Source organism: Orcinus orca, chromosome 1 (assembly GCF_937001465.1).
Source record: "Orcinus orca chromosome 1, mOrcOrc1.1, whole genome shotgun sequence".
In the NCBI taxonomy this organism is placed as follows: Eukaryota; Metazoa; Chordata; class Mammalia; order Artiodactyla; family Delphinidae; genus Orcinus; species Orcinus orca.
Genome location: NC_064559.1, coordinates 199,965,763 through 199,979,057, shown reverse-complemented (window position 1 = coordinate 199,979,057; position 13,295 = coordinate 199,965,763). Strand labels below are relative to the sequence as shown.

Sequence of the window (13,295 nt, the reverse complement as noted above, 5' to 3'; positions counted from 1 at the left end):
GGCTCGGCCTCATGCTGAGCATGACTTGGACCGAGGTAGGAGTTGGGTGGGAATGAATGGATTCCTGGGCAGTCCCCTTGGCAGGCGTGCTCTCTCCCTGAAGAGGCAGAAACATCTTCTCTCTCTCTCCTAAGTCGGGGTATTATATTCGGGGCCTCCCTTTGCCCACAGTCCGATTCCCTTTTAACCCTGGTTGTGGCTCTTCTGGGTTTTGAAGGAGGTAGGAGCGGGGGGGCTTTAAGGGCACCTGGTCCTTGGAGAGGCAGCACTCCCACCTCTGCAGCCCCACTGTCAGGCGCTATAGGAAATAGTTAAATAAACTCTTCCCATTGATCCCATTCACGCAGCAAATCACTGTTGAGCATCTACTGTGTTCCACGCACCACACAAGTCGTGGGGACCAGTGGTGGGCAATCAGGGCCCCGTGCCTGCTCCCAAGAAGCCCCCAGTCCTATGAGATAAATATTGTTCCCATTTTACAGGTGAGCAAACCCAGACTTGGAGACGTCACCTGTCAGCAAATTGGGCTGATGAGCTGGGAGGCTGGTGCAGGATAAGAATTCTAGGGAGAAAGCCAAAAAGGCGGCACCACCAGCTACTGTTAAAGAGGCTGATGTAAACTTGTAATATATAGGATGGATAAACAACAAGGTCCTGGAGCAACAATATTGATTTTGGCTCCCAGACCTTCATGAACTTTCCAGCGGGACACTCCCTAGGGAATGCTGCCTTTCGGGGAGGCTGGCTTCCTGAAGCTCCTGCCTGGGGACCGGCTGCAGACCCAGCCTCCTCCAGGAATCACTCTTTGCTTTTCAAGATAACAATCTCTCCTGTGCGTATAGTTCTTTGTGGACGGTACAGCACTTCCCATGTGTGTTTTCCCTTCAATTGCCCCCCTCTCCACCCAGCCACCCGTACCATACAGATGAGGAAACAGAGACACCCAGCAGGGCATTGACCATGAAGTCCCCAGAGAGTGCAGAGCCAGGGGTCCCACTCGGGTCTCTGACTCCAGACTCCTGCCTTTGGCCGTTCCCTCCACTGTCTGAGGCTGATCTCTACCCTGGGCTGTTTCCAAAACCCAAGCCTGCCTTTCAAGACCAGGACTTGCTCCCGTGAAGTTCAGGGAAGTTGGCCACCTCCCCACCCTGGCAGCCGTGTGGCTTTGGTCTCTAGGCTGCAAGATGGTTCCACATCACGGATCCTGTGGTCTGTGAAAGCAGTGGGGCACAGGAGAGAAATTATGAAGCACTTCATTGTGCTTTACTTCATTACTTACTTTTTTTTTTGGCCGTGCAGCGCAGGTTGCGGCATCTTAGTTCCCTGACCAGGGATTAAACCCAGGCCAGGCAGTGAAAGCACCGAGCCCTAACCACTGGACTGCCAGGGAACTCCCCACTATGAATTTCTTAAATTAAATTTTTTAAATCAATGTAATACTTGTACAGTGCAAAAAACAAAAAAAAATCAAAGAGTACCAAATAGCTTCTAAAAAAACCCAGGAGTTCCTTGTCCAGCCCGTCCCCTCACCTGCCTGAGGCAATCTCTATAATACTGAATAACATGATTATTGCTCTTTCTGGGTTTATTAAATTCAGACAAGTTTCACTGACTTCCCATTATGAAATTCAGGCATTGCGTAATGGGGCTCCCTTATCGCCCACCTCCCGACCTCCCACGGTGCTCGACACGTTCTCTCTTATGACCCATGACCCAACTTCACAGTCAACTGGAATGGCTTCCTCTCCCCTCCACCCTCCCTCAGAAACACCCTCAAGCTATAAGCCATCCCTCAAGGACTTCTCCCCTTCAAAGCTTCCCCCAATGTCCAATTTAACTAGATTCCAAGGGATGGTCTTTGTGGGGACGGGAGCAGGGCGGGCATGGTCTGCGCAGGGCTCTGGCCTCCCGGGATGGCTCTGTTTTCCCTGGGGGAGGAGGGAGAGGACATCTGTTTCAGGGTCTCTGGGGTCCAGACATTTCCCAGAGGCTCTGAATCCTACCTCAGCTCCCCAGAATAGCCCCAAGGTGTCAGATGGCACCTGGGGTATGGGGCAGATTAACTGGAAATGTCACTGGGATTGGGTTCAAGGCAGTCTGCCCTGAGAATCAAAACACTGCCTCGGCTTCGACACAGAGGCATAAGAGTTTTGGCGGGCTTCCGGCCCCCATGGACAGTGGCAGGGTGCCGGGCCTTCTTGCCTAACAGGGCAGCTTGGGGAGGAAGGATTCTCTTCCCCAACAGCCAACTAGGGCAGTTATCCTCAGCTCTCCGGAGGGGATGCAAGGAATGAGGGCCTTAGGCTGATGCTAAAAGTTCTCAAGGCTCCTGTACATGTACTGCTCTCATTGCCAGGACCACAGCAAAGAGGGTGAGATTATTCCTCCCTCCGAGATCCCTCCCCTCCCACTTTCCCCCTTAACCTGGAGGGCTTGGCAAATCAGCCCTAACTGGGGGCTCAGAGGCCCTCAGGGATCAATGAGCTCAAAACTTTCATTTTATAGCTGGGAAAAAGGAGGTCTAGGGAATTCCCTGGGGGTCCAGTGGTTAAGACTCTGCAGTTCCACTGCCGTGGGCCCGGGTTCAATCTCTCGTTGGGGAACTAAGATCCTGCAAGCTGTGTGGTACAGCCAAAAAAAAAAAAAAAAAATGAGGTCTGGAGGGGGAGGGCATATAACAGGTTTTTGGCAGGACTGGGACCAAGACCCACAGTCTGATTTGGCCAAGGGCATTATAGTTTCGTTCTCGAATCCCAGGAGGAAGACTGAGGCACAGGAAGGTTCTTCAGCTTCATCCAGGCAGAGGGAAAATGGACTGCCCCAAGAGGAAGGGAGGAAAGCAAAGAGCATCGACTGAGCACCTAGCCCACGCCAGGCCCTCGGGATGCACCATCCCACTGAACCCTTGTAAACACTGTGCAAGAGTGCACCGTGAATCGCATTTTGCTGATGAGGAAACAGGCTCAGCGTGGTGGTCACAATGTGGCTGGACGAGGCAGAGCCAGAACACTGTCCACTCTGAAGTCAGGGATGTTTTTGGCTCAGCGTGGACTCAGCACAGAACTAGGGTGAGACAGACTCAGATACATCCTTGGGGGCAGCCCCACCATCCTGGGACATTCAGAGCGTTCCTGCCTCTGGGGTGTTGCCCCTGCATGATTACTCAGGGCATGGGGCTCAGGGGCTCCTGGGGTAGATGCCTGAGGGAATATGGGACCCGGAGGGGTCAGATAGACCAGTGGGTCTCAAAAGAAACCCTATTTTCACTAGGATTGCTGGTGGAACAGGAAACGCAAGTTCAATGGGGTGAGTTTTTTATAAAGCTTTATTTCTGCAATGTAAACGACTGTTTTTTGTTCTGAGATTATGCCCTGCCTACTCTTTAGGTGTTAAAATGTTAAAATGATGGTGATAATTGATGGTAAATGGTTTTATTCCTGTCTTTTCTTTCTGGCCAAGTGTCAAAATGGTCAGATTTACTATTTTTTGGTGGGGGGTGGGGAAGAGGGGACACTTCACTGACCCACGGAACCTAAATATCTGGAACTTGGGGCAGTTAAAGAAATCATTGTTCAGTGAGAGCACAGCCTCGGAACCCCGGAAGGATGAGCCTGGTCATTCATCACGTGCGGATTTGGTATCTTCGGACTCTCATGCCTGCAGCACCCTGACAGGCTTGCTCCGAGCACAAGCTTGGAGTCTCCTAGCAGAGCCCTGCCTCCTTACAGTGCACTGTTTTGCCGTCCATCCCGAGTCTGCCATGCTTTAGGGTGGAAGTCTCGTTAGTGGTGTCGTCAGCCCCTGGGCATCTCCCTTCTCTGCCAGGCCTCTGGCCACTGCCCTTCCTGCTAATGTCCTCAGGTGTCCTTGTCTCTGTGGGGTTAGGTTTCCTCAGGGACGGTCACCTGAGACAATCTGGGGGCACTGTGTGCCCGTGAGGTGGACACACGTGCCAGCCCTCAGCTGCGACCCGGGAGGTTTGGGTTTCATCTCCCAAGGCCCCCCGAGGTTGTCCTGAGGAACCCCCCACCCCCAAGGCCAGGTACTCACTCCCTCGGTGCGGAAAGAAGGGCAGGTGGCCAGCAGTGAAGCCCGTTTGGGAATAAGCTCAGAAGCAGGAGAGCACTGCTGTTGAGCCTGCTTCAGTGGCTAAAGACACAGGGTTGGAGAAGGAGGGGCTGGCTTGGGAACTAGTTGTTTTGTGGGGACAGTTCTGAGACCCCTGGAGGATGTGAGATAATTGAAATGGTGGGGTGTCCCACAAACCACTTTCAGGGTTTGTGGGCTCAGGTAAGTTTTTGTTCGTTTTATTTTTTCTAGGAGCCTTAATTTTTCTCATCTGTAAAATGGGGACAATACTAGTGTGCATTCTCAGAATAGATGTAAGAATAGATTGAGATCATGATAGTAAACCACTTAGTACTGAAGCCTGGCACGCTGTAGGTGCTCAATAAATGCCACCTCTTCACCAAAGTCCCGGACACAGAGCAGGTGTTCAGAAAATAGACATTGTTATTTTTAACACTCAGCACATAGTTGACTCTCAGTAACTGGTAGTTCCCTCCCCCTGACATGTGGCCACTCTATCAATGTGAAACTGAAGCTGGATGGACAAAATGACCCACTGAAATGTCGCCCTGGCTTAAACATTATCTGATTTAAAATTAAAAAAAGTAATACCTCCACTGCAGAGGAGTCGAGTGAATGAAGCTTCAGAAGACCACAACCTACGTGCCCTGGCATCCAGGGCAGGGGAGTGCATTGCAAATGGGAAGAACCCAGGAGGGGAATGATCCTGAGTTCTGGACCCAACCTGCCACTGAGTTGCTGTGTGACTTTGAACTAGTTCCCTAACCTCTCTGGGCCTCAGTGTCCTTGTGAATCAAATGAAGGGCTTGGACTAGGTGAGTTAAGGACCCAGGCTGCATCTTTGTGTCCCTGGGCTGGGTCTGGGGAAGGCAAGTGTGTAGCTTGGATTGTTGAGGATAGCACAGGTTTTGTAGACAGGTCATTCCCCTCACTATGAGAGGCAAGTTCTTCTCCAGGCTGCAGGGGAGAGGCAGGAGAGGAACAGACTTTGCTCTTTCTCCTCCATGGCCCCCAGAGACTGCGATGCGGACCCTGACATTGGGGTGAGTTGCTGGCAGACCAAGGCATGCCTCCTCCTGCAGCATCCCCACCCCAGGACATAAGGGCCTGGGCACGTGTGGCATCACTTTTCGGGCCTGCATTATTCAGAGGAAGCTCTGAGTGCCAGGTCAGCAGCACTGAAAACAGCCCAAGTGTCGTTGAGAAGAGCAGCAATGCCAGCCCCTGGGGAACAAAGGCACCCAGGCCATAGCCATGTCAACTCACCAATGGCCGTGAGGAAGAGCCCAGCCTGGTCGATGGGGGTGACCCCATCCTCCTCATAGTAGTTGACGGTGACCTTGACAGGGAGGGGACACATTGGGAGGGAAAGAAGGGCAGAGATCACAGATCACAGGCAGGAAGATCTGCAACGACCACCTCCCTCCCTCACACCTCACAGCCTGTCAAGCTGACCCTCTCTAAACATCTGAACCCTCTCCTCCAGGAAGTACTCCTGGGTTGGTGGGCTGTTTTTCTCAGATTATCCAACTAGATATGGGACTCCCCTTTCTCAGAGTGCATCTGCATGGTGCATTTTGCTGCTTGTGGGGGCCGCACATCTGCCTTGGTGTGTGTCTAGCTGCCGCCAAGCAACGATGGGGCTTAGGTTGCTCTTACTGGATAACGCCCAGCGTCATCAATGACATGGGGCACACAGTGAAGTTCATAATTAGAGAACTTAGGGAAGAGAGAGTCTGGTCTCGGCTCCAGCACTTGGGGAAATCATTTTGCTGCGTGGGCGCTCAGCATCCCGTCTGATACATGATGAGACCAAGGATGTTTGTGGCTGTAACTTCCAATGATTCTAATAGTTCGTCATTCAGCAGCACACGATTTTAACCTGCCATGAAGTCATCATTCTATGATCTAACAACAGGCTGTCTAATACCATAGCCACTAGCTGCGAATGTTTATTGAGCACTTGAAATGTAGCAAGTCCGAACTGAGATGTGCTACAGGTGTGAAATGCACAGCAGATTTAGACTTGATGTGAAAAAAGAATGTAAGCTAGTTACTTTTTTTACATTGATATCATGTTGAAATGATAATATTTTGATGATGGAGTTAAGGAAAAAATATCAAAATTAAGTCCCCCTGTTTCTTTTTGCTCTTTTAATGTGGTTGTTAGAAAACATAAAATGACGCGTGTGGCCCTCATGCTGCTTCAATCAATAGCGCTGGTCCAGCCTGTCTTGATGCCAGCACCGTCGGTCCCCAGTTCCCGCTGCCCTCGCAGGGGCGCCTCCCCGGCCACGGTACCTTGTCGCTGCTGGCCTCGGCGCTCGCCTGGCTCATGGTGAGCCGCAGCGTGGTGCTGGGCGAGAGAGGCCAGCGCTGCTTGCCGTCGGCGGCCACCTCCTCAGGCTGCCTGTCGTGCACCACCTCCACCTGCACGCGCTCCGAGTGCTTCAGGCTGAAGGTCTGGGCCCCGGCTGGGGCTGCGCTGTATGGAGAGAGGAGGGCAGTCACGGGGATTCCTGGGCAGGTGGGACAAGGGGCTTCAGGAGAAGACTCCTGGAGGGACGAGGCTGCAAGGACACTCCCAGGCTGCCTGGTCTCCCTAGGGACCCAGCTATACTGTAATCACCTGGTAGTGAAGAGGGCACTTGCTAAAACTACAGATTCCTTAAGTGGGGGAAGGGATAAATTAGGAGTTAGGGATTAACTGCTACACAGTACTATATGTAAAATAAATAAACGACAAGGACTTACTGTATAGCACAGGGAACTATATTCAATATCTTGCAATAAGCTACAATGGAAAAGAATCTGAAAAAGACTATATACACACATATATGTGTACATATAACTGATATAACTGAATCACTTTGCTGTACACCTGAAACATAGTAAATTGACTATACTTTAATTTTTTAAAAAATCACTGTATTCTAATGAAAACATCTTTTGGCCTAAAAAAAAAATTACCGATTCCTTGGGCCAATCCTGTACCCACTGAGTCAGAATGTTCCAGGGTGGGGCCTGGGGATCTGAATTCTTAACACGCTTCCTCGTGTTTCTGACAGGCAACCAGCTTGGGAGCCACCTGATACTGTATGGGTGGAGGTCTGAGGCTCAGACAGAGGAATGAGTTTGCTCCAAAGAGAGTGCCAGGCCTAGAACCCTGTCTCCCAACCCCTGTCCAGCGTCTGAGCTGAAGGCCAGGAGACCTCGGCTGATAGAGAGGAGGCAGGTGTCAAAGTGCTGGGTTTGCACAGAGAAGAAGCCTGGAACTCGGGTCTTCAAGGGGCAAGCGTGGGCTGGCTCTTTCACAAAGACCCCTACTTTCTGTCACAGATTTCACAGCTTGGAATTCTCTCTGAGAGTCATTCCTTGGGGCTCTGGAGTGGTTTTCTATTGAAAGGGAAATAACTTTGGAATTCTTGAAAAGCCATCAAGATTTCAGGGCAGAAAACGAACTGGTTTGAGCTGCTTGCTATGGACTGAATGTTTCACTCTTCCCAAATTCAGACGTTGAAGCCCTAACTCCCAATCTGATTGTAGTTGAAGGTAGGGCTTTAGAAGATAATTAAGGTTAAATGAAGTCATGAGAGTAAGGTCTTAATCTGATAGGATTGGTCATCTTGTAAGAAGAGGCAGAGGGAGGAGAGGGGGAGAGAGAGAGGGAGAGACAGTGATCTCTCGTGTACCGAGGAAGGGCCATGTGAGCCCACAGCCAGAAGGCGGCTGGCTGCAAGCCAGGAAGAGAGTCCTCACCAGAACCCAACCATGCTGGTACCCTGATCTCAGACTTCCAGCCTCCAGAACTCTGAGAAATAATTTTTTGTTTTTAAGCTACTGATCCTGTGGCATTTTGTTTCGGCAGCTCAAGCAGATTAAGACACTGGCTTAAGGGGAGATAACAGGCAGGACGGGGAGATAGAGGAGGAAGGTACCCAGGGCTGCCAGTTTTGCTAAATCTCCAGCCCCCCGTCTGAAGGTTCCTAAAGGCTGAAAAGGGCTCAGAGGGATTTGGGTGGATTCTCATGGGATTTGGGACTAAGATACAGGTACAAGTGTCTGCCTCAAAGGCACATCTGCTATTTTGAAGGTCTGGTGTTCCTGGGCTCCCGAAGAGTCCTCCACTGTGATCGGGCATCAGAATCATCAGGGGGTGCTGTTTAAATCTTCACTGTTTTGAAGGCTACAGATCTGTGGATCCCATTCCCAGAGAGTTTGGCTGGCATGCCTGAGGGGCAGCTGAAGTTGTAAACAGTGACCAGGGTTGAATGAGAGCTTTAGGCCAGTGGTTCTCAAGGTTCAGGAGCAGTAGCAGTGGCAGCAAAAGCATTACCCAGAGGGCTTGTCAAAACACGGATTGCCTGGCCCCTTCTCAGCATTTCGGAAATTCAGTAGGTCTGGAGTGGGGCCTGAGAGTTTGCATTTCTACCACGCGTCCAGGAACTGCTGGTGCCGCTGGTCCAGGGGCCACACTTTGAGAACCACTGGTCTAGATGTGCAGCAACGCACTCTGGTGCTTAGAGCCCTGGGATGAGATGGCCAAGGCCCTGAGTGTGAGTTTGCAGAGGCCCCCAGGCAGGGTCTCTTTGATCCAGGCCATAGACTGTGGGAGTTACTGGCAAAGACCACTGGTCTCGGGCATTGGCAGGAGAGACCGCTGGGCAATGGTCAGGCAGCCTGTGTCCAGGGCTGGGAAAGGAGCTTGTAAGAGAAGCTCCAGAACCACTCTGCTTCTTGTCTGTCCCCTTCTAAACTCCTCAGCCCATCATGGGGACACTTGTTGGCTGTGGTCTGCTGCCCTCCATTCACATCCAGCATTAGGAGAGGCACAGAGTCTGGGTAGAAACCCTGGATTGGGAGCACATGTGCAAAAGATATGGGTTCAAGCCCAATTTTGCCGCTGACTTGCCGAGGGGGTCTTGAGTGTGTCCCTCGCTCCTTCTGAGTGTCCACTTGCTGACCCATAAGATGCAGGACGACCGCCCATCCCTCCTGTCTCTCATTCTTCGGCGGGGACGGGGGAACGGGGTGCCTGCATTTTGCCTCATGGTGTTACCCCGGGTGACTGTCTTCCTCTGGATTGTAAGCCCCCAAGGGCAGGGTCTGGTCTCCTCTAGGGCCTAGCACACGGCTGGCACATCACACATACTCAGCAAAGAGGGTGGAGCTGAGCAGGACAGAGGTGAGCCTTTTAGCAGCTCCAGGCAGCAAATCCCAAAAGGAGGTGTGGGTACCCATGTGAGATGCTTTTAGGTGGCACATGGATGCACAATTTAAAAGAAGACTTATGTATTTATTAAATGTATTATCTTTTATGGCAAGTGATAAAGGTTGGGCATTTATGGTAATCATATAAGATCTCCACTTAAAGTTATAACAAAAATAAGAGTTGGTTTAAAGAAAATTTTTAAGTTAATGGTACTAGAGGTAGAATATGCTTTTGGTAAAAATTACGGGAGTCTGGGCAGTTGTAGGCTCAGATCTAGGAAACATTCCCCTAGTGCAAGTCCTGGGTTTGACCATCAACCTGCTGGTGGCCTTGGGCAAGGCGTTTCTCCTCTCTCAATTTCATCAAGTGTAAAATGAGAGAATGGGACCAGGTCAGAGGTGGCTGGAGTCTGGGGAGCACAGAGCGGGCAGGCCTGGACAAAGGGGTAGGGAGGAGGTGCTGAAAAGCTGGGGATCTCTCTGCCAGATCCCCACCCTCCCTTTAAGCAGAGTCACATTATTTCATCTTGTCTCATATAATGGGTTTCTGCATACAACTCTATTTAGAAAAAATGGCTTTATAAACTCACAGGGCAGGATAATCTTTAGGGCCTCGATTCTGACAATAGTGAGATATAAGTGATGCTTCCTGCCACCCTCATTCCTCTGAGCCAGTTAGAAACTAGAGGAGGCTGCAGAGGCTCGGGGGTTAACGCCCCACCCACACTGGAGCTCTGGGGACTCACACCCTCCCACCCCAGCACCAGTCCTGCTCTGAGCTGAGCAAACAACTATTCTTCCAGCGGCCCTGGCAGAAGCAACAAAGGCATCTATTGTCCCCCGTGGCTGTCCCCCTTGGCTCCGGATGGCTGCCTCCCTCCCTCCCCAGGAAGAACCTCTCAGAATCCCCTGCAGAAACCCAAGAGCCAGGGGCTGCCGCCACCTTGACTGTCCCTGGATGCTGCAGGGAGGGGCCTAGGAAGTTACGGAGGGAAGTAGAGCAGGGATGGTGGTGGCCATGACCTCCTGCTTATGGAAAAGAGGCTAAAGATATGTAGATGGAAGGACAGGCTAGGACCACATCTGCACTGCCCCCCATAGCCCAGTACCCAGGACGTGACCATGCTCAATATATATTCTGGGAATAAACGAATGAATGGACCCACCCTTCTTGGTTTCCCAAACTGTATTACCAGAGTGATTAAAAAAAAAAAAAGAGAAATCAGGTTACCTGCCTGCTTGAAAATACTCAATGGCTCTTCAGTGTCTACCAAACAATAAATCCAAACTCTGTAGCCTGGTATTCGCCCAGCGGCATTCAGCCACCGCATCTCAACTGGACTCCCCAGCCTCACTTCCTGCAACTCCTCCCACCCTCTCAACTCCCTGCATAGTTTCATCTCACCATGCATTTTGCATATGCTGCTCCTTCTACCTGTAGTGCTTTCCCCTGACTTCTCTGCCTGGCAACTGCCCATCCCTCTCTGACGACTCAATTGATTTGTCTCCATCCATGTTTATTTCCCCTTGTGGCAGTTTATCTCCTTGAAGGTAGAGATTGGATTTTCTTTTTGTTCCAGCACCTGGCTTAGCACAGACACACGGTAAGTAAATGTTTGCTGCAGGAAGGGCTGGAAGAGGGGACTTGCTTATGTGGTCATTCATTCACTCAACATGTATTTATTGAGCACTTACTATGTGCCAGGCGTATACTAGGTCCTGGGGGGTAGAGCAAAAAAGATAATATGTTCCCGGGGCCCATGGAGCAAATGTTCCAGTGGAAGAGAAGGACTTCCGACGGATTACACAATTATGTGATTACAGCTGTGAAAATTGCTCTAAAGGAGACGTATGGGGTTCCATGAAGCCCTCGCCTGGAGGTCGAGAAAGGATTCGTGGAGGAAGTGGCACATTTGAGTTGAGGTTTAAATTTTACACTCTAAACGATAGTTAAGAATTAGTTAAATCAGTGGTTCTTAAATTCGAGTTGCATCGGCAACACCTGAAGAGCCTGTTAAAATACAGGTTGTCGGGCTACCCCCAGAGTTTCTGATTCAGCAGATGGGGTGGGTGGGGCCAGAGAAACTGCATTTCTCTCCCCCCCCCAACTTTACTGAGGAAAAACTGACAAATACAATTGTATGTATTTAAAGTGTATGACAGGATGACTTGATACACATATACAGTGGGAGCAAAGTGCGTTGCTAACAAGCTCCCAGGTGATGCTGCTGCTGCTGGTCTGGGGACCAGTGTGAGAACCGCTGAATTTGGACAAAGCGAAGAGAGGAAGAGGAGCAGGGACTTCCAGGCAGCAAGGACAGCCTGGGTGATGGCCTGAGGTGGAAGCTAGCCCAGCATGTTCAACAAACTGGAAGGAGGTAAACGTGGCTGGAGTTTGGGAGCAAAGGGGAGGGAGAGGGGTGGGGGGAGAGGACCCAGATCATGGCAAGGAGCTGGCCATTCTCCTGCGGGCACCGACGCTTCTGAGCAGGGGAGACGTGATCATTTTTGCACTGCAGACAGATCCACCAGGGTGCAGGGTGGGCAATGGATTCAGGAGTCAACCAAAGGAACATTGAGCAAGACTGGAAAGTAGTGTCAGATGTATTGATAGAAGAGGGATGTTCACTGTGCCTGGCCCAAGAGAATTCTGGGTGTTGTGACCTAATATCTGCTCAGCCCCACAAATGCTGTGTGGCCTCTAGGGAGCCAGTCAGCCTCTCTGGTCTTCGCTCAGTCAGTGGGGAGGGTCACCAGCTTGGCCTTGCGGGGCTGGGATGCTCACTCAGCCTGGGACTCGAGGGCAGTACGTGCCTGCTGCTCGCTGGCACCTGGCTCTCCCAGCTTGTCCGCCTGCCCTGGGCCTTGTTAACACCAGCGGGGCTTACTCCACAGTGAGCCCAGCTCCTGGCAGGCTGGGTTTAACACCCTGTCCTTGGGTCTTTGCAGGAATCGGAGGGGGTCTGTGGGTGCCAACCTGGCGTGCAACCCCATGGCGAGCACCCTCCAGGAGCCGCCTGGTGTGGTGGTGGCTGGAGGCCTGGGGTGGGTAGCTGGTCTGGACAGGGATGGGTGAAGACGAAACATGACTTTTGTCTTCAGCCAGCCTTCTTCTGTGCCTGGTAAGCTCAGCAGCCTCTCTCACTAGGCACTGGTGCCTCCAGCTGCCCAAGGTCCCTCTGCTGAGGGAAGAAACAATCTAATCTATGGTCACTCCCTCCGCAGACACCTTCAATGACTCCCTCCTGCCTGCAGAACAAAGCTTAACACCTGAGCCTGGCATTCAAAGCCCCAGTTTAAATGTATCCGCCCTCTAGTCTTACACTCCAGGCTACAGAAACTATGCCCTTTCTGCCCCCACGTGTCCCGACTTTCTTGCCAGGTACACTTGCTCCTGCATGGCCTGTCCTGGTCACACTGTGAACCCCTGTCCACCCTTCAGCTAGGTTGCCACCTCCTCCAGGGAGTCTTCCCTGATCCTATTATGATCCAGGACTCATCTCTCCCTCCCTTTGCTGGTGCTTCAAACAACACTTAACACTTGTTCAACATTTCTCTCCCATGAACGTTATAAACTTTCTGAGGCCATAGTTCATTATTATTTGTTTTGATAATATTATAATAAACCCAATACTAACTCCTGATAACCACTTACTGAGTATTATGTACCAGGCACTGTTTCATGCCCTTGGCCCACGTGACCTCAGTCCATCCTTTCGATAACCCCACGAGGCCTGTATTAATGTCATCCCATTTTACAGATGAGCATGTTGAAGCCCACAGAGGGCAAGCACCTGCTCTGAGTCTCAGGGACAGACTGAGATGGGCAGGGTGTGGGGTAAACTCAAGTGCTCTGAGCTCCGGGCCTGGTTGCTCTGTTCCTGGGAGAGGATCCAGAGGTTACAGTCCTCCTTAAAGGTCCTTCAGGTAGGGACACCTGGCGGGGGAGGGGGACTGTCAGGCCTGGCTCAGGAGAGGATCAAATGAGAAGCCCC

At 51.3% G+C, this 13,295-nt stretch overlaps 1 protein-coding gene across 1 annotated transcript in view; it reads right to left on the bottom strand.

Annotated features, from left to right (window-relative positions):
• Positions 1-13,295, bottom strand: part of PADI2 (peptidyl arginine deiminase 2) — a 47,124-nt gene that overhangs the window by 28,157 nt on the left and 5,672 nt on the right. The window contains exons 2-3 of the mRNA XM_004272453.4: positions 6,391-6,574; positions 5,356-5,428 (exon numbers count right to left, since the gene is read on the bottom strand). Of these exons, the coding sequence (XP_004272501.1) occupies positions 5,356-5,428; positions 6,391-6,574 (257 nt within the window). The remainder of the gene's footprint in view (positions 1-5,355; positions 5,429-6,390; positions 6,575-13,295) is intronic.